The sequence below is a fragment of the Polypterus senegalus genome, chromosome 17, assembly GCF_016835505.1.
Source record: "Polypterus senegalus isolate Bchr_013 chromosome 17, ASM1683550v1, whole genome shotgun sequence".
Taxonomy (NCBI): domain Eukaryota; kingdom Metazoa; phylum Chordata; class Cladistia; order Polypteriformes; family Polypteridae; genus Polypterus; species Polypterus senegalus.
This window is the reverse complement of record NC_053170.1, coordinates 90037896-90058920: the sequence shown is the minus strand read 5'-3', so window position 1 is coordinate 90058920 and position 21025 is coordinate 90037896. Positions and strand designations below refer to the sequence as shown.

Here is a 21025-nt window from a genome sequence, read left to right as displayed (position 1 = left end):
AGCATGTCATTTAAAGCACATATTACAAAGTCGTCCAAAACATGTTTTTCCATCTTAAAAATGTTAGGAAATTAAGGCTTTCTAAATAAACAGGATTGTGAGAAATTAATTCATGCATTTATCTCTAGTAGGATTGACTACTGCAATGCGGTGTTCACTGGCTGGTCAAACTGTTCTCTATACAGCCTCCAGTTAATCCAAAATGCTGCAAGAATTATTACAAGAACAAGAAAATATGAACACATAACCCCAGTTCTTAAATCTTTACACTGGCTCCCAGTTAAGTTTAGGGCAGATTTCAAAATCCTCCTTTTAACATATAAAGCATTAAATGGCCAAGGTCCGCTTACTTGTCTGAACTTATCATGACTTACAAACCTGAGCACATTAAGATCTCAAGATGCCGGTCTGCTTAGGATTCCAAGGATTAATAAAATAACAGTGGGAGGTCGAGCTTTTAGTTACAGGGCCCCTAAACTGTGGAATGGTCTTCCTGCTTCCATAAGAGATGCCCCTTCAGTCTCAGCCTTTAAATCCCGGCTGAAGACTCACTACTTCAGTTTAGCATATCCTGACTAGAGCTGCTGATTAACTGTACATACTGCATCTCTGTTGTTAGTCATTAGCACTATAACATAAGTAACATGATAATTATATTTGAATACTAACCCTCACCTATTCTGTTTCTTTTCTCGGTACCCAAATGTGGCCATTGGTGCCACGGCCCACCTGCCAAGTTGTTTGCCTGCCTATGGTAAAGTCATCCCTGATGGAGGATCACAGGAATCATGGGAAAGAGGGTCCTTTCATCGGAGCAATGTTTCAGCCGTGGCATGGCCAAATGGAGATGCAGCTTGATGGATGAGGTCTCCAGGACTCTAAAAATATCCAAACCTAATTATGTCATATCATCTACTGTTAAACCGTACTTCTAAAATTTTTATTATGCTGTCTTAAGGAATTGTTCTGTTCTGTATATTGTATTGTATTGACCCCCTACTTTTGACACCCACTGCACGCCCAACCTACCTGGAAAGGGGTCTCTCTTTGAACTGCCTTTCCGAGGTTTCTTCCATTTTCCTACAAGGTTTTTATTGGGAGTTTTTCCTTGTCTTCTCAGAGAGTCAAGGCTGGGGGGCTGTCAAAAGGCAGGGCCTGTTAAAGCCCATTGCGGCACTTCCTGTGTGATTTCGGGCTATACAAAAATAAACTGTATTGTATGATGCCCCCCGGACACAGAGCTTTTGTGTTGATGTTGCTTTCAGAACTTTTATGAGTAATGCAACTGAGGATAAGCGATTTTTACACACTTTGCCCTTCAGCATGTGGCAGCCCCACTCTGTGAGCCGTTGTCATTCCTGGACAGCTTCACAATCAGAGCACCTACAGATGAAATGGGTAGATCTAGTTGAGCAGAAATTACACACACTGACTTGTGGCAAGAGAGGAACCCTAGTGCCGTGCCACATTTTAATCCACTGAACTCTTCAGCACAACCCATTCCACTGCCAACGGAGACTGCATGGGCATGTGCCAATTTTATTCACCTGTTAACAATCAAACAGCTGAACCCAATAATTTGAATTGGTGTTCATACACTTTTGGCCCTATGGTGTACTCTCTCATTATTTCAAGGTAATTAATACTCTCATTTGTATCAGTACGTCACTTAAAATATATTGGTTTATTGCAGCTTTTATCCGTTAACTTTTAGCTTCAAGGAAGGGAATAATTTCTCACAGCATTTTAGCCTTTTCAAACCAATAGCCATCCAAGCTGGACACTGTGCATTGAGCTTTTGAAAATTTCTTGTGGACTCTGAACTTACTGACCTTGTTTCATGTTGGCCTTTTGAGTCCAGAGAGTCTACTGAATTTGTTGCATCTGTGTATACATGTGTGGTGAACACTGATTTGTCATTTTTTCAAAATTAATTTGTAGATCCCTGTATATTCTACAAAAAAAGCATCCTATACTAAATAGATAGATACTTTATTAATCCCAAGGGGAAATTCACATATACATGAAAAAGAAATCTGAATACTACTGGAGATCATTTTTGGCAGTCCAAAAATATATTAGCCTATTTACGGAGTTGAGGACTCAGAGCACTGGGTGTGAGGCATTAAACATCCCTGGATATGGCGCCATGCCATGGCAGGGCACACTCACTCTGGACTAAGCAGAGACAGGGAGAAAGAACATACAAACTGCACACAGTGAAGTGGCCACAATTCACCCTGGACTCCTGGAGTGGGGAGTCAGTAGGGTTAACCACCCGCCACCGTGACCAGAAACCATCAAGTGTAAAGTCAACGCACCTGTCACTTCCTGAATAAAGGTGGCATTCCGTCGAAGGTCAGACAGGAAGCGAGGACTGCCATGAGAGCAGAGGTGCAAGAGGATCTTCAACACCTAAGACCGGAAAAAAGATAGATAAGGCACCCTTTAAATATCGCTCTGATTGCATGGCCTTACTGAATTGCTTAAAAAAATAAATAAATAAAAAATTATAAATTATTATAAATTTAGATTTTTTTTTTCCCCCTCAGTTAACTGAATGTCATACAAAAATGTCAACACATTTTTATTAGCATGCAATGCACAACAATGGTTGGCAATAGTGAAAAATGAAACTATTTGAATGTGTGAAACCTGGGCAGTTAAAGACGCACGAAATGAAACTGGGTACTACAGACAGGAGGATGGCAAGACTGATGTGTGGAGTAACAAAGTCTGCTAAGATCAGGAATAAGAGGATTAAAGTAGGGGAAATAATCAAAGATAGTACAGGAAAGAAGGTTAAAATGGTATGGACATGTCATGAAATGAGAAGTAAACTTTGTGAGGAGAACAAGCGTGGATATGGACGTGTTCGGGAAGAGGATGACCAAAGAGAGAGTAGATGGACCCAAGGGAGAAAGGGACATCAGGTGTGGAAGTGTACAACAGATGAGAGGGAGGGAGGCTAGTCAAATATAGTGATCCAAGCATGAAAGTGGGAAAAGATGAAGAAGAAGATGGACAGGAAAAAAAACAAAATCTATAAGCAAACTAATAAGGCCCGTCTTGTCAGGTACACTATTTCTTCACTGTGTTAATTTTAGGGTTGAACAAAAAAAGACTACTTACTTCATTTTGTAATCAGTCATTTAAATTCATTATTGGGTATCTGCAGATAAGGAATCCAATGCTTGTTTCTTGCAGGTATTCTTTGAAATTATTCATCCACCTATCCATTAATTCTTCAACCCAATTATCTAGTTCAGGATCAATGAGAGCAGGCATCCATCCAAAAAATACAATCCAATCTGGATATGGCATCTGTCTGTTACAGGCATTTACTCACTTATATTGGGCATAATGGACACACATATTTGGGACGTGGGAAGAAATCAAATAGATATGGAGAGAGCAATCAAACTCCACACTAGAGGCTTCTGGGCTAAAATTTGCACCCAGAACTGTGATGCAGCAGCCGTGCCCACTGGGCTATGGAGCCACTCTCAGTTTAGACATCATGTAATAACTGACACTCTCTAAAAAGAAAATAAATTAACAGCTATAATATGGTGCAGGAGGTGTGACCAAACTACCAAGGTGAATGTAAACCATAAGATAGCAGAGTAGCACATATATATATATGTGTGTTAATCTCACAAAAGTGAGTACACCCCTAAGTGGAAAATGTCCAAATTGTGCCTACTATTATTTTCTAGCACTGCCTTAACTCTCTTGGGCATGGAGTTCACTAGAGCTTCACAGGTTGCCACTGCAATCCTCTTTCATGACGACATCACGGAGCTGGTGGATGTTCGAGACCTTGCGCTCCTCCACCTTCCGTTTGAGGATGCTCAATAGGGTTTAAGCCTGGAGACATGCTTGGCCAGTCCAGCACCTTTACCCTCGGGTGTGTTTGGGGATGTTATCGTGTTGGAATACTGCCCTGTGGCCCAGGGAGGGGGATCATGCTCTGCTTCAGTATGCCACAGTACATGTCAGCATTCATGGTTCCCTCAGTGAACTGTAGCTCCCCAGTGCCGGCAGCACTCATGCAGCCCCAAACAATGACACTCCCACCCCCATGCTTGACTGTAGACAAGACACACTTGTCTTTGTACTCCTCACCTGGTTGCTGCTACACACACTTGATACCATCTGAACCAAATAAGTTTATTTTGGGCATCAGACCACAGGACATGGTTCCAGTAATCCATGTGCTTAGTCTGCTTGTCTTCAGCAAACTGTTTGTGGGCTTTTTTTGTGCATCATCTTTAGAAGAGGCTTCCTTCTGGGACGACAGCCATGCAGACCAATTTGATGCAGTGTGCGGTGTATGGTCTGAGCACTGGCAGGCTGACCATTTCAACCTCTGCAGCAATCATGGGTCTATTTTCAAAAGACAACCTCTGAATAGGACCTTGAGCACGTGCACTCAACTTCTTTGGTCGGCCATGGCGAGGCCTGTTCTTAGTGGAACCTGTCCTGTTAAACTGCTGTATGTTCTTGGCAACTGTGCTGCAGCTCAGTTTCAGGGTGTTGGCAATCTTCTTATAGCCAAGGCCATCTTTATGTAGAGCGACAATTCTTTTTTTCAGATCTTCAGAGTTCTTTGCCACGAGGTGCCATGTTGAACTTCCAGTGACCAGTATGAGAGAGTGAGAGCGCGATAACACCAAATTTAACACACCTGAGACCTTGTAACACTAACGAGTCACATGACACCGAGGAGGGAAAATGGCTAATTGGACACAATTTGGGCATTTTTCACTTAGGGGTGTACTCACTTTTGTTGCCAGCGGTTTAGACATTAATGGCTGTGTGTCGACTTATTTTCAGGGGACAGCAAATTTACACTTTTATACAACCTGTGCACGGACCACTTTACATTGTATCAAAGTGTCATCTTCAGTGTTGTCCCATGAAAAGATATACTAAAATATTTACAAACTTTTGTGACATACATACGGTGATATGAAAGCTGCTTTAACAATTAAAAATGTTTTCAATGATGATGGGGGGAGAAAAAAACAAAAAAAAAACCAAAACAATCACATTAAAAAAATAAGGCTGACAGTTCCCTCTGCAGCATTATGAAGGAACAAGACTGTGGTACCTTTGTTCGGTGAAACCTGATGCCACTTAAAACTGAGCAAAGAATCAAACCCAGTCACCAAATGGCAATAGGCAAACACAGGAAAGATGGGCTTTTGTTAACAGCTGGACCAACACGACAGTAAAAGTGTACTTGAAGATTTACTAAAGAGTTAAATGTAGGATATATGTACATTTTTAAACTTCAGACTGATCTAATTGAATACAATAATTTTGAACCTTCATTTTCTCACAAATTCAGCATACCATCCAACTTGCACGTTTGCCTTCTCAGTTTCTCTAATTACAGGCTGTCCCAACAGTTTCACATTTTTCACCTTTGCGCCTCATTCCAGAAGTCTTCCCTCGCCGTAAAAGGGGATCTCACAGAACATGGACACGAGGCGTGCAGAAGACATGCATGTTCTTCCATACTGAACTATGGAGTCTGCAGCCGTTGCAATTGTGCATTCGCATTTCCATCTGGGGTAAGTGATGTGGGTGCCGTTTGCGCAGTCACTGTGAGCAAGTCTGTGTAGAAAGCTCCTCAGACACTCACTGTTGCTTGGATTGATATCATAACGGTAACTATTTGTCTGTATAAATGAGCGTTTATCCAAACATGAAGAAAGCAGAAATTGGGCTTTATGTACACTGCCGTTTTCCTGTAGGATGAAAGAAAAACTGCGAGGTATGCCAGTCGTACTAACCTTCAACTTCACATGGCAGGATTCGCTCTGCAGACGCTCCAACAAATACTCCAGCAAACACTGGCTAGACCCCACTGACTCCTGGGAAAGCTCTGAAGTTCACAGTAGTTAAGGACAAAAAAGTGATGATCAGAAGAAAGAAGATACCAACTTCAGCAGAAAAGGAAATCATATCAGTGATGCGTACACGGTTATTAAAGCTGCTTGTCATAATAGGTCCAGTTCAAAGTTGCAGGGGATAAGTACATATCCCAGCAGCACTTGAGGCAGGGTAGGAATAATCATACCATCAACTTTACTAAAAACAAAAACTGCTCTAGAGATGCATGTCATTAATTACATTAAAGTATTACTGTTATTTCGGAATTTCAGGAACGTCTTACAAGAGGAGAACACTCAATACAGAAATGACCAGGAATTAAATTTGAACCTCTGCTTTTTAGGTTGGTGTGAAAGGCGTTTCATATATTTAACACTTTTATATTATCACTTTAACTCAGATTGTAAGTCAACTTTATTTTATCAACTATCATCTCATTTTATGGCTGATTGGCTTACTTAAGTGACAAATGCAGGGTCCAAATTACAAGATGAAGGATGTTTAGTTTTAAAATTAAAACTTGATAGGTGTTGTAAATGTCTTCTTGATAGATTTTCACCAAATGTGCTGCAAGAAACGGTTTAAAAAAAAAAGTATACAATACGATCTTGATAATTTAGCAAACGTAATCATTTTAAAAAAAAAAACACCTTTACACTGTAAGACATAAGAGTGTCTGGTGATTGCATTTATTTAATATTTAAAAACTACATCACTAATCTATTGTATAGACTCTTACCTGACTAAGTGCATATAATGAGGCTGGTTGTCTTGAGCTCACAAGCAGCGACTCCCCAGTATGCAGTATAAAGGAAGGTTAAAAACAAATTCAATTGTACATTCTGCAATTCTCCTATCCATTTCTGCTTTGGAAGAAACTCATTCATATATTTAAATATGTAAAATGCAAGGCTAATACTAAAAGTGCCAGAGAGGTCATAATAAGACTTTATGACCAACACTCTCCGAACCCCACCTCATCAACTCCAGCCCCCCAAACTCCCAAATCCACCCCTCCTTACTTGCTATATATTGTCTGGGGTTCCTGTAAATGTAATCATCTTCCACAAATGAGAATGATCCCTGGTAGTAATCAACAGCTTAGGAATAAAAAAAAAAACAAAACTGTTTCAAGATACGTATATGAAATACGAAAACCATAACACAGACCTTTCCTTGCTTATATATATCTCATTTTTTTTTAATTCATTTTTTTTTTTTTTAAACTAAAATCACCCCAAACCAGGCAGGAGGAAGCTTGCTCATTGTGTCGGTCTTCAATTTCTCTTAATGGAGTACCCTGTTCCAGCCTTCTGCAAAGGCATAGTACCCCAAACAGAGGTGTCACCCATCCATCCATTATCCAACCCACTATATCCGAACTACAGGGTCACAGGGGTCTGCAGGAGCCAATCCGAGCCAGCACAGAGCGCAAGGCAGGAAACAAACCCCGGTCAGGGCGCCAGCCCACCGCAGAGCAATCACACACAGGATAATTTAGGCTCGCCAATGCACCTAACCTGCACGTCTTTGGACTGTGGGAGGACACCGGAGCAAACCTACACAGACACGGGGAGAACATGCAAACTCCACGCAGGGAGGACCCGGGAAGCGAACCCAGGTCTCCTAACTGCGAGGCAGCAGCGCTACCCACTGCGCCACAGAGGTGTCATGGAATGGTCAAAGAGCAAAGACAGAGACCCATTTTTAAAGACAATGGAGTTTGCATATCAGTGCTGAAATACTTCTGTACCACCTGACATTTATTCCGATTGGTAAAAAGACACGAGATGTTCTCAGCAGAGAGCATAGCCAGCTTACATGCCCAAATAACAGTCTCATTTCACCATATTATTCTTCTTCTTCCAGTACCTCTCAAGTTCAGGTCTTACCTATCTTAACTTCTTACAATTACAAACAAGAACGCACATTTATATCGCAAGATGGCGGCCTACTAAAGATCACAAGGATTAAGAAAATAAAAGCTTTTAGTCTCTCAAGTTCAGGTCTTACCCTTCAATGGAATTTCTGTGTACATGACAACTGTCAAGTCTTTACTGGGTACGCGGGATCGGACAATTTCTTAACATACCACCTAGTACATTCTCACTCTTTATCTAACCATTTCATCAGTCTCTTCATGCTATTTCTAAGACAAATGCCAAATTTTTTTTTTTTTTTTAAATGTGCACTTTAAATCAAAACACTTTAGGCACAATAACTGTATTATCCCAAAATTTCTGTTCACACTGGACATGTTTTGCTCTCTCTAGAGAGAGAGTGTTCCAGTCTACAACAGGCACAAAGTAATAATCGACCATGAATGTGATGCCAGTCCACTGCAGGGTTCACACACACCTACCCATAAATATCTTAAATTTTAACTATGGAATACTGTATTGCAGTCTCCCAGAAAAAAACCTTCACAAAGACCAGGATGTACTTTCACACAAACAAATTTCAGCTGAGATTTAAATGGGGAGCAAACACTCTGCTTTTCAACTACTTTTTATTTATTTTGGTAAACTAGGGGCCTCAGCCCCCTACTTGTTTTGCTCACCAACCGCCATGCGGGCCCTACGCTAGTCATTTCCCAGATCTGCCCCTTGTGACGAATCGAGCTGTGCTTTTGGATAAACACAAATATCAACTCTGTCGTTGAGATCTCCGTCTTTCAAAACTATTATCGCTTCTCCCGGTGTTTCTCAGGGAGGACTAATTGACACAGTCACCCTGGTGGTGCCCGTTTCTTGGATGAAGAACAAATGTGTTGCCTCTCTCATTTAGGTGGAACCATACAAGGCCCCACGTTCTAAACGGCCAGTTTTTGAAATATGTGCTCTCCAATGAATGCAGATGCTTCCCAAGCTATTTCATTTTCCCTATATACTGTAAATGCATTTAAAGGGAATTTTTTTTGTGTGGTTTGTATTTTTGCATTTTTATTACTCTTTAATATTGTTTTTTGTATCAGTATACTGCTGCTGGATTATGTGCATTTCCCCTTAGGATTAATAAAGTATCTATCTATACAGTTCCCATGATAGAGAAACTGTTCATTTTGATATAAATGCTTGCATAACTTAAGCAAACTCTTTCAATCAATTGTTTTTGTTCTCTATACACTCTTTCACATCAAGTAGGATTACAAAGTTCTTTACATGGGCACAAGAAACTTCTCGGTCTCTCACCAGAATTCCTTCATTTTCCTAACTGCGGATGACACACCACAGGAAACATTTTTATATTCAGGCTAGAGCTCTCAAAGGAAGTCAGCAGTCGGAGTTAGTTGGCATGATTGTGTAGCTCATATTATCAGAGTGAAGAACAGAAGAGTACATTTTAAAAGAGATAAATAACCGTGTGCGTCGTCTTTAAAAACTGGCAGACATTCACTAGTATTCCATTTAAATAATTAAGCACGCTTAACCTCTGCTTTTTCATTGGCCAAGTACTACACATTGAATCTTCTAAATCTTTTTGTTGCTCAATAGCTGGGTCGGTAAGCAGATGGCACGTCCCATTTGAAGAGGATGTAGCGCTCGCTGCAGGCCCGATTGCTTTGTCGCAGTTCTCTTAAAATAATGAAACTCATAACATCAATAACGAAAATGGATGAGCTGAATCAAAGGATACTGCTGATTTCTTCAAAGAGGTACCCTGGACAAGGAGTCTCGTCATCAGAGGTGGCTTTCATTAAGGTGGGGACCTGAAAATATACAGCGATGGTACTTGTTAAGAGACAATATAAAATATAAACTGTTACAGAATCTAATAATTCTTGCTTCTGAGCAGTGCAATAACTCTAGTGCAGGGGTGGGCAATGTCAGTCCTGGAGGGCTGCAGGTTTTGATTCCAGCCAAACTGCTTAATTAGAAACCAATCCTTGCCAGTCTCACACCTCATTTAAAATTTTATGGCTTGTTAGTCTGCAATGTAAGGTTCTTCTATCACAGATTTTTTACTTTCCAAGGATATCATCCAAATGATTTGAAGCCGCGGCATGGTGGCACTGTGGGTAGCGCTGCTGCCTCGCAGTTACGAGGCACAGGTCCTCCCTGTGTGGAGTTTGCATGTTCTCCCCAAGTCTGCGTAGGTTTCCTCTGGGTGCTCTGGTTTCCTCCCAGTTCCAAGACATGCAGGTGAGGTGCACTGGCAATTCTAGCATGTGCTTGGTGTGTGTGTGCGTGCCCTGTGGTGGGCTGGCGCCCAGCAAGGGGTTGGTTTACTGCCTTGTGTCCTGTGTTGGCTGGGATTGGCTCCCGTGACCCTGTGTTAGGATATGGCGGGCTGGATAATGGATAGATGATTTGATAAAACAGATACATTTTTAGTCTGTCACATTTTCTATTACATGTTTTATTATCAAACAGTGCATGATGAACACATACAGATATAAATGAAAACAAACTGGATGGAGAACTTCTGACTGCTTTGTCATTTACATTTTATTGGAAATAAGGAACCATTAAAACAGTGAATGCAGATGTTTAAGATTGAAATAAGCAATTAAGAGTGGGGAACCTTAACAAGTGAGACCACTAAAATGAAGCATTAAAATGTCACTTAGCAATAATTGACTTGTCATTAAGAAACTGGGCAGGAACAAAAACCTGCAGCCTCTGCGGACCGACGTTGCCCACCGCTGCTCTAGTGAAGTCTTCAGTTAAAGAGTTACCATTTCTTACTTGTGTAGGAAAGTTGTAGACATTCTGCAACGAATTTAAACCACACAAAAAAAATCTGATACTTGTAATTCATCAATGAAATAAAAAGTGCTAAAGAGAAATAATTCATCTTCATAATAAAATGTGTGGTTTGGGCCCGGACCACAAACTGTAAGGTTATACACGGGTTGAACCGTCCTCTTGCACTTACTGTTACGCGGACAGTAACGTGACAGACCAGTGCGCCATCTCTACGGCTCTGCACTGGCAAATCGGAAGGTTGCCGGTTTGAATCCCCTAAATGCCAATAGGGACTCCGCTCTGTTTGGGCCTTTAACCTGCAATTGCTGAGCGCTTTGAGTAGTGAGAAAAGCGCTATATAAATGCAAAGAATTATTATTTATTATTATTACTGAGAAAGCCTTGGGTCTTGTAATGGATTAGGCAGGTCAGGAAATGGAGGAAGGATGGATTTAGCTTTAATGTCCATTTTAATTTAGAGACAATGACTACATTCGATTTCACAGACCACATCACAAAATAAGCAAAATTACTCAACGGGATCAAAAACAAAAAGGCCAGCTGCCCTGATGACAACACTTTGTCTCTTTCAGAATGGCATGCTTTGACTTAACTTTTTTGCCTAAAGAAGCAATTTAAGAACATACATAATCATTCAACTACTAATACACTTTTCAATTCATATTATTTATTTAGCTTTCAGTTATATGCTGCAGGAATTACTACATGAAACCAGAAAGTACAAACACATAACTCAAACTCTCAAATCCTCACATTGGCTCCCAGTCAAGCAGAAGGTTGATTTTAAAGTTCTCCTTTGATGAAATAAAAACATTAAAAAGCTAAGGCCCGGCTTACCTATCTTAACTTCTTACAATTACAAACAAGAACGCACATTTATATCGCAAGATGGCGGCCTACTAAAGTTTCCAAGGATTAAGAAAATAAAAGCTTTTAGTCAGAGGGCGTCAAAGCTTCAAAATGATCTGCCTGCGTATTTAAGAGACGCCCCTTCAGTCTCAGCTTTTAGACTCACAACTTAAGCCTAGCATCCCCTGACTAAAGCTGCCGATCAGCTCTGCATAACTCATCTCTCCGTTTATTAGTTACTTGTACAGAAATAAATAAAACTACAGTAATCCTTCCTCGATCGCGGGAGTTGCGTTCCAGAATGTGATAGGTGAAAATCCGTGAAGTACAAACCGGATTCCAAAAAAGTTGGGTCTCTAAACCAATTGTGAATAAAAACTGAATGCAATGATGTGGAGATGGCAAATGTCAATATTTTATTTGTAATAGAATGTAGATGACAGATCAAACGTTTAATCCGAGTAAATGTATCATTTTAAAGGAAAAATATGTTGATTCAAAATTTCACGGTGTCAACAAATCCCAAAAAAGTTGGGACAAGTAGCAATAAGAGGCTGGAAAAAGTAAATTTGAGCATAACGAAGAGCTGGAAGACCAATAAACATTAATTAGGTCAATTGGCAACATGATTGGGTATAAAAGAGCTTCTCAGAGTGGCAGTGTCTCTCAGAAGCCAAGATGGGTAGAGGATCACCAATTCCCACAATGTTGCGCAGAAAGATAGTGGAGCAATATCAGAAAGGTGTTACCCAGCGAAAAATTGCAAAGACTTTGCATCTATCATCATCAACTGTGCATAACATCATCCGAAGATTCAGAGAATCTGGAACAATCTCTGTGCGTAAAGGTCAAGGCCGTAAAACCATACTGGATGCCCGTGATCTCCGGCCCTTAAACGACACTGCACCACAAACAGGAATGCTACTGTAAAGGAAATCACAGAATGGGCTCAGGAATACTTCCAGAAACCATTGTCAGTGAAAACAATCCACCGTGCCATCCGCCGTTGCCAGCTGAAACTCTACAGTGCAAAGAAGAAGCCATTTCTAAGCAAGATCCACAAGCTCAGGCGTTGTCACTGGGCCAGGGATCATTTAAAATGGAGTGTGGCAAAATGGAAGACTGTTCTGTGGTCAGACGAGTCACGATTCAAAGTTCTTTTTGGAAATCTGGGATGCCATGTCATCTGGACCAAAGAGGACAAGGACAACCCGAGTTGTTATGCAGAAACCTGCATCTCTGATGGTATGGGGTTGCATGAGTGCGTGTGGCATGGGCAGCTTGCATGTCTGGAAAGGCACCATCAATGCAGAAAAATATATTCAGGTTCTAGAACAACATATGCTCCCATCCAGACGTCATCTCTTTCAGGGAAGACCCTGCATTGTTCAACAAGATAATGCAAGACCACATTCTGCATCAATCACAACATCATGGCTGCGTAGGAGAAGGATCCGGGTACTGAAATGGCCAGTCTGCAGTCCAGATCTTTCACCTATAGAGAACATTTGGCGCGTCATAAAGAGGAAGGTGCGACAAAGAAGGCCCAAGACGATTGAACAGTTAGAGGCCTGTATTAGACAAGAATGGGAGAGCATTCCTATTTCTAAACTTGAGAAACTGGTCTCCTCGGTCCTCAGACGTCTGTTGAGTGTTGTAAGAAGGAGGGGAGATGCCACACAGTGGGGAAAATGGCCTTGTCCCAACTTTTTTGGATTTGTTGACACCATGAAATTCCCAATCAACATATTTTTCCCTTAAAATTATACATTTTCTCAGTTTAAACTTTTGTTCCGTGATTTATGTTCTATTCTGAATAAAATATTAGAAGTTGGCACCTCCACATCATTGCATTCAGTTTTTATTCACGATTTGTATAGTGTCCTAACTTTTTTGGAATCCGGTTTGTAGAAACCATATGTTTGTATAGTTATTTTTATATATTTTAAGCCCTTATAAACTCTCCCACACTGTTAACATTATTAGAGCCCTCTAGACATGAAATAACACCCTTTAGTCAAAAGTTTAAACTGTGCTCCATGACAAGACAGAGATGACCGTTCTTTCTCACAATTAAAAGAATGCAAACAGATCTTCTCTTCAAAGGAGCGCCGTCAGGAGCAGAGAATGTCAGAGAGAGCGAGAGAAAAGCAAACAATCAAAAAATCAATATGTGCTTTTAAGTATGCCGAAGCACTGCGATAAAGCGGCATTTTGTAGAGGAGCGTCCGTGTCCTCTAGGCAAACAGCCTCTGTGCAAACAGCCCCTCCGTCAGGCAGAGAGAGTGAGAGAGACCGAGAAAAGCAAACAATCAAGCACCGCACGGGAAGCACATCGTATCTCATTAAGGAGTTTTATTTAATACGTAATACATGCTCTGATTGGGTAGCTTCTAAGCCATCTGCCAATAGCGTTCCTTGTATGAAATCAACTCGGCAAACAAACTGAGGAAGCATGTACTTTAAATTAAAAGACCCATTGTCCGCAGAAATCCGCGAACCAGCGAAAAATCCGCGATATATATTTAGATATGCTTACATTTAAAATCTGCGATGGAGTGAAGCCGCGAAAGTCGAAGCGCGATATAGCGAGGGATCACTGTAATACAATATTTATGCACTGTTAGTAATCCTTCTCTATAACGTGGTGTGGCTCTACTTCCAAGCTGTTCTCTTGTGTATGGAAAATCATCTCAGATACTGGGAGCCTTAGAGTTACTTCAGATTGAACGGCCAGCACAGACTTGCATAATGGCTGCCAGCGGGTGGGCAGACAGCTGGCCGAGGTCTCCAGGACTGTGACGGTGTCCAATTTTGTTTTTGAGTTTAATTGACCATGGAACCCTCAAAGGTTTAATCTCTCCAGAGATGCTGCTGGCTGGAGTTTTTGTCTCCTCCATTGTCAACTGGCAATTGTTCAACAATCAATCAATTCATGGACAGATAATGTTGCGTTTCCATTTATTTTAATTAGTTTCTGCTTTGCTCCTGTGTGTTGTAACAAATCTGTATTATGTGGTGTATTAATTCTGTATTTAGAAATTTGTAAAATCTGTACTTTCTTCTGCCTGAGAACTTGCCACACAGCACTGTACAAACCAAACTAAAGCTAAATGCGTCTTCAAAATGAACACATCATGACGTGAAAAGCAATATGTTATTACGACATTACAGTTTTCTTTCTTCACTGAAGTTACAAATCTATTCCCTGAACCAAGCATTCATGAACCCCCATCTGTATAAATTCCCAGAAGAAGTGGCCAAGCAGCAGCACCTTGGCCTTGCTGACTGGCTACTGGGAGAGAGGGTTTGGGGGTTCATCCAGTTTCCAAGGCAGCCTCCCAGACAGGAATTAAAAACACCTTTACTCCGCAGTCAGAGTGTATTTTGCCGAGATTTTATAAAGTGAAACGCTGCGTTTCCTGAAGTACAGACCAGACAAATACAAACACACGCACGCACAACCACTGACCTGCAACTTTCGGCCAGCTAAAAGCTGACATACTGTAACAACTTACAGTGGTGGTCAAAAATTTTGAGAAGGACACAAGTGTTAGTTTTCACAAAATGTTTGCAGCTTTGGCGTTTTTAGATCTTTTTGTCAGATTTTTCTATGGTACACTGAAGTAGAATTACAAGCATTTCCTAAGCTTCAAAGGCTTTTATTGACAATGACATTCAGTTTATGTAAAGAGTCCATATTTGCAGTGCTGGCCCTTCTTTCATTTTCAAGAATTCACCCTGGCGTGCTGTCAATCAACCTGTGGGCCAAATCCTGACTGGTGGCCGCCTATTCTTGTATAAATCGATGCTTGGAGTTTGTCAGCATTGGTGGGTTGTTTGTTTGTCCACCTGCCTCTTGAGGACTGACCACAAAGTTCTCAATGGGGAGTTTCCTGGCCATGGACCCCAAATTTCGATGTTTTGTTCCCTGAGCCACTTAGTTCTCACTTTTGCCTTATGGCCCGGTGCTCCATCATGCTGGGCTGTTCATTGCTGGTCACCATACTGTTCTTGGATGGTTGGGAGAAGTTGCTCTCCGAGGATGTTTTGGTCCCATTCTTTATTCATTCATTCATTCTTGTTCTTCGGCTAAATTGTGAGTGAGCCCACTGCCTTGGCTGAGAAGCAACCCCATGTGACATAAATGGTCTCAGGATGCTTTAATGTTGGCCTGGCACAGGACTGATGGTAGAGTTGCTCACCTTCTCTTTTTTCTGGACGCTCCAAACAACTGGAAACGGGATTCATCAGAGAAAATAACTTGACCCCAGCAGTCCTCCCGATGTTTTTCTTGGCTTTTTTGCTGCACTTCTTGACACCCACCATGCCATTCTCCAAAAGTCTTCGCCTCACTCACACCTGCCTGCTGCCAGTCCTGAGCAAGCTCTGCACTGGCGGCGGCCGCAGCTGAATCAACTTTAGGAGACGCTCCTGGCACTCGCTGGACTTTCTTTGGCACCGTGATGCCTTCTTCACCTCTCTATTGTAACTCAATCAGTGTGACAGAGTGATCTCCAGCCTAGTCCCTGACCCCTACTCTCTCTTCTGTTTCTTTTTCCAGTTTCCAACCTACTTAAAGCACCATGATGCCCCAGCATTGATGGGCTAAAAGCCAGAAGTCCACGTGATCATCATCATCATCATCATCAAATCCTTCCATGAAAACCCTAAATCCAAAGAGGACTGTTTCATTTATGTTAGGTAGAATGCCCAGAGGGGACTGGGCGGTCTCATGGCCTGGAATCCCTGCAGATTTTATTTTTTTTTCTCCGGCCGTCTGGAGTTTTTTTTGTCCCCTGGCCATTGGACCTTACTCTTATTCTATGTTAATTAATGTTGACTTATTTTATTTTCTTACTGTGTCTCTTATTTTTCTATTCTTCATTATGTAAAGCACTTTGAGCTACTGTTTGTATGAAAATGTGCTATAGAAATAAATGTTGTTGTTGTTGTAGTCTTCATCGACACTCTCACCCGTGTTAACTAGAGGATCACTGAGATGATGTCAGCAGGTCCTTTTGTGCCAGGGCTAATATGCAGTGGAAATGTTTTTTTTTTGGGGGGGGGATTAAGTTCATCTTCATGACAAAGAGGGTCTTTGCAATTAATTGCAATTCATCTGATCCCTCTTCAGAACATTCTATAGTAGATGCAAATTTCTATCATAAAAACAGAGGCAGCAAACTTCGTGAAAAATAATATTTGTGTCATTCTCAAAACTTTTGGCCCCGACTGTACACATTCATTTTTTAAACCTCGCATTAATAATAAAAAAAAAAATTACACTGGCTTTATTAATTAACATGTGCTTCTGTAGCACCCATCAACTATTAGTTTGGCACCCCAGGGAGCTCGAGTTAGCCGAGCTACAGGGTGGTGAGCTGCTCCAACTAGGATAGGCATCACTTCTTAATGAAACAGTAACAACAAAATACAACACAGTTTCACCAGTGGTACGGAATAAAAACAAATAAACACGAATAAAGTTCACATTGCTTTTATAGTTTGACATTCTGAAATAGCATGCAGGCATGCTTTTTACATCCGCCACATTTATTTCAGACCACTTCATTTTGTGTATATAGTAACGTGACAATATAATAATAATACAGTTAATTACAAATGACATTTTATTTTTCTCAGTGGAGTTGTAGCTTAACATAACTATTTCTCCAAAACCAATATCCACATTAGCCTCATTTTTAATGCTAATTTGTAACTCTACTCACAAATGTGTGTGTGTGTGTTTTCTTTACAACGCGACATAACCAAAATAAATACTGAATAGTTTGAGGAATGTTGTCACAAAATTACACGTATCTATATTCATTTTAAATCGCTAAACTGCTAGAGTCTTCACAGGATAATTCCGATGAATCATCTTGGAAGTGACCTCCTTGACGTTATTTGTTTTACTGTAGCGATTGGGTAACGTCCACCTTTTTTTTTTCTCCCATTCAAACCGGCTAGACGTGACACTCCAAGACCGACACACACACACACACACATACATTTACTGACAGACACACCCAAAAGTAGGTTGCTTAACAAATGACCAACAAATAAACTGTAAAAATATAAATATTTCCACTTAATTGTATACAGAAACGCCACTTGTCAGCTAGTCAAATTAAAACTCGCCGAACAAATACTTACTCTTTGAAGAAACGCCAACCTCTCCATTAGGGCCGCAGCCATAACGCGGCGCTGTCAAAGCAAAGGGCGGGCACTTCCTTATAAGGCCGCCCAACTGCTAATCACATGTCAGGACGAACTCCTCTCGTGATTGGCGCTCATAAATGACGCTACTCTTAGCATAACCCAATAAGTGTGAGAAGTTTAAATTCCATTTGATTGGTGTAAAGGGAAAGGGGTGTGGCCAAACAATAACACTACCGATGACGACTAATAAAGGCGCGGGTGCTCTCAATTTCTTTGTCGCTTTTGGGTAGTGGAACAATGCGTGTTTTTCTTTAGTTAATTATTGTCATTTACAAGATAGAAGTTAAGAATCATGTCCGGCTCAAACGTGTGGTTTACTAGTCGGGAAAGAATGAGGCGTTTTCCAGAGCTGCTGGCAGTTTGTGCAGAGGAGGTGAGTCCCGATATCTCAATGGATCTCGGCACGATGTAACGATTGCCCTTGGCAATGAGTGAAATTTTTCAAAACTTTCCATTACTGTCTCGAACAATGATTTCCCAGTTTGGTGTCTCCTGGACATCCGCATCTTTAACAGAAATAGTGACCTTTAGTTTATAACCATAAGCAAGATTTAGAGGTTAAAAGTATTACTAGTCAATGTCACTGGTGTCGCGTCGGTTAGCTAGGCGTCAGCTGTTTCGATATCTGGGCAAGACAGCAATCGATCTTGGTGATCGACGAACACCCTCGCTGAATGGCAGGCCATTGTGGGGACTTTTAGTAAAATACAAGGAGAGTTTTCATAATGTGCATTACTGGTACGTTAATGGAAACTATTATTAAGGAAAACCTCGAGCAGCGCGTGTCTCGAACAGGTGTGTTGGTGAGCAGTAAGCATGGGCTCAGATGAGGAAGATCGTGTTTAATTAATATGCTGGAATTCTGTGAGGGAAGCAACAAAAGGATATGATCAGATGGGAGCTTATAATATTATTGATAATGAATTTCAGAAGGCTATTTGATAAGGTTACACATGAGGGGCTGAAAATGAAACTAAAAGAAGTGGGAGTTCAGCGTGTGTAGATGGCTACAAAACTGGCTAAAACTCGCAGGAAGCAAAGGTTTAAGGAGAGGGGAGTTTTACAGAACAAGGGGCTATTCTAAAAGTAGTGTCCAGCAGCGGTCACTGCTATTTTTATTATACATGAACAATCCCAACAAGAATACTTGTATAATCGATAATCTGGTTAAGTTTCAGATGATGGTAAACTAGGAGGAAGGACAGAGGATGTACAGTCAGGTAAATCGTTACAGAGGGCCTGGCATAGCATAGCATGTTATCAGTGAGGGATCAAAAGGGATAAACTCTCACTTTAAAATTCTGTTGTGGAAATTCTTGGTGATCATCAATAGTGCGACCAGAACTGCACAGAAGTCCGCATCTGGAGTATAGTGTGCCCAGACACAGCAGCACCTGAAGCCATGCAGAGGAGAACAAGCAAAAGCATCCCAGGACTTAAGGACATGCTGCACTGTGACACACTCGGAGAATTAAACCTGCTTAGTCTCGAGCAGAGCAGAGGAGACTGTGTGGGGACCTAATCCACACATTTAAAATCCTCCAAAAGTATTGGTAAAGCAGATCCAGCTGAATTCCATCCATCCATCATCCAACCCGCTATATCCTAACACAAGGTCACGGGGGTCTGCTGGAGCCAATCCCAGCCAACAAAGGGCGCAAGGCAGGGAACAAACCCCGGGCAGGGCACCAGTCCACTGCAGTCCAGCTGAATTCTTTCAATTTAATGGTGAATCAAGGACATGGATGGAAATTAAGGGGACGTGTATGTAAGCCCGGAAACACTTCTTTAGTCAAAGAGTTTTGGGAATGTGAAACAACTTAACCGAGATGGGGAGTTGAACCAGAAACCTTTACGACCTTTAAGAAGGACTTGGCTTAGACAGTGGGACAGCTGAGCTATTCGCTAAACAAGTCAGCCTGATGGACCGAATGGTCTCCTTCTGTAATAGTGTGACCTTGAAGACCCCAGGGGCCAGCTGCAGAAATGTAATACAAATTGGACTACTGAACTTCTAGCCAGAAAATACCCCAACCACGATGCGTGTCTTTTAGTTTATAAATCTGTCCCAATCTACAATAAATGGTATAAGGTTGTATTTCGGTGTCTCATGAACTTGAAGCTTCTGCGTTCATTTTTACTTGTGTCGTGTTTCATTTTTCAGGCTGCCGTTTATGGAAAGTGTGTTGCCAGTGCCAGTTCAGGCAAGTATGAAGTAAGAAAGGACATGTGTGGCATGGAGTTTCAATCTCTGAAGAGATGTTTTATAGATGCGGTGAGTCCCATAACTCTTTTCACACCTTCCATATTCTAAACCCTGGGCACCGGTCCATTGTGCGTTTTCCCTACCAATCATTCATTTATTCTTAATTAATCATAATTGGTTGTCGCCTGTTCTGTGGAGTTGCTGGGATAAGCAGAGGCTCCCTTTAAAAATGAACAAAAACATTTGGAGGATATCTGCGATAGGCAACTAGGAAAGGAATTTAAAACCAATTACAGACTCAACTGTGCTACTTGGAATTACTGACACTGAAGGTTCACCTTTTCATTTATTTTTATATGTCGCACACTAACATAAATGCTTTGTCTCTGCAGGCCAAGAAAATAAAATAAACCTGGAAGCCCTTACCAGAGTTCCACTGGATCTTTTAAATTTAGTGGAAGACACAAGACATCCGGTTACGGCCGTCTCTGCCATGTTTATGTCCACCTAAACGTATGTGTGCAGGTATAACTGGTGCAGTATGACTAGAAAAGGCAGATTCTAACTTACAGACAGACATGGAGACAAAGGCAAAGAAAGATCTGATTTAAACATCAAGAAAACTGGACAGGTGAAATATTCAGAGGTGACTTTAGAAAGAACATGCTCGATATATCATACATGCAAAAGACGTTTTAAAACATTGAGATGATTCAGAATGCAGCGATCAACATATACAGAATATTTATATTAAATCTATTTTTAACATGTGTGTCTAGTCTTCTGCAATTTGGGTTAAGCAAAAAAAAGTTATTGAAAAATGGACAATCACTTCAAGTAACTCTGGAATGGAAAAGTAAAATAAAACATACAGAAGGTTTTGGAATCGAGGCCATGCTGGTTAAAAGGCAGAGAGTGGGGTGTTTGGAGGAGTATAAAACATTCAAAGGGGGCAGACGGTTAATGATTTAGGGTCCGTACCGCGCATGTTAAGAGTGCAGGCTGCTCTACCAGTGTTAAATAACGCAACTCTGCTTTAAGTTGGCCCTCAAATGTAAAGCAGAATGTCAAAATCAAGATGGCAGCATTTCGGAAAGGTTCTCTTTTAAGATCTCCTTAACATGAAAGGGAC

The 21025-nt window shown here is 41.1% G+C and overlaps 2 protein-coding genes across 2 annotated transcripts in view; one reads left to right on the top strand and one right to left on the bottom strand.

Moving 5' to 3' along the window:
* Nucleotides 1-17717, bottom strand: part of tepsin (TEPSIN adaptor related protein complex 4 accessory protein) — a 46900-nt gene extending 29183 nt beyond the window's left edge. Inside the window, exons 1-4 of the mRNA XM_039739391.1 lie at nucleotides 17622-17717; nucleotides 9541-9613; nucleotides 5805-5896; nucleotides 2322-2415 (exon numbers count right to left, since the gene is read on the bottom strand). Of these exons, the coding sequence (XP_039595325.1) occupies nucleotides 2322-2415; nucleotides 5805-5896; nucleotides 9541-9613; nucleotides 17622-17663 (301 nt within the window). The 5' untranslated portion in view covers nucleotides 17664-17717. The remainder of the gene's footprint in view (nucleotides 1-2321; nucleotides 2416-5804; nucleotides 5897-9540; nucleotides 9614-17621) is intronic.
* A 134-nt stretch (nucleotides 17718-17851) lies between these two features.
* ndufaf8 (NADH:ubiquinone oxidoreductase complex assembly factor 8) lies at nucleotides 17852-20665 on the top strand. The gene is made up of 3 exons (XM_039740497.1): nucleotides 17852-18060; nucleotides 19852-19962; nucleotides 20286-20665. Exons 1-3 carry the CDS (start codon nucleotides 17980-17982, stop codon nucleotides 20301-20303), a joined length of 210 nt encoding a protein of 69 aa, XP_039596431.1. The 5' UTR covers nucleotides 17852-17979; the 3' UTR covers nucleotides 20304-20665.
* Nucleotides 20666-21025: the final 360 nt, after the last annotated feature.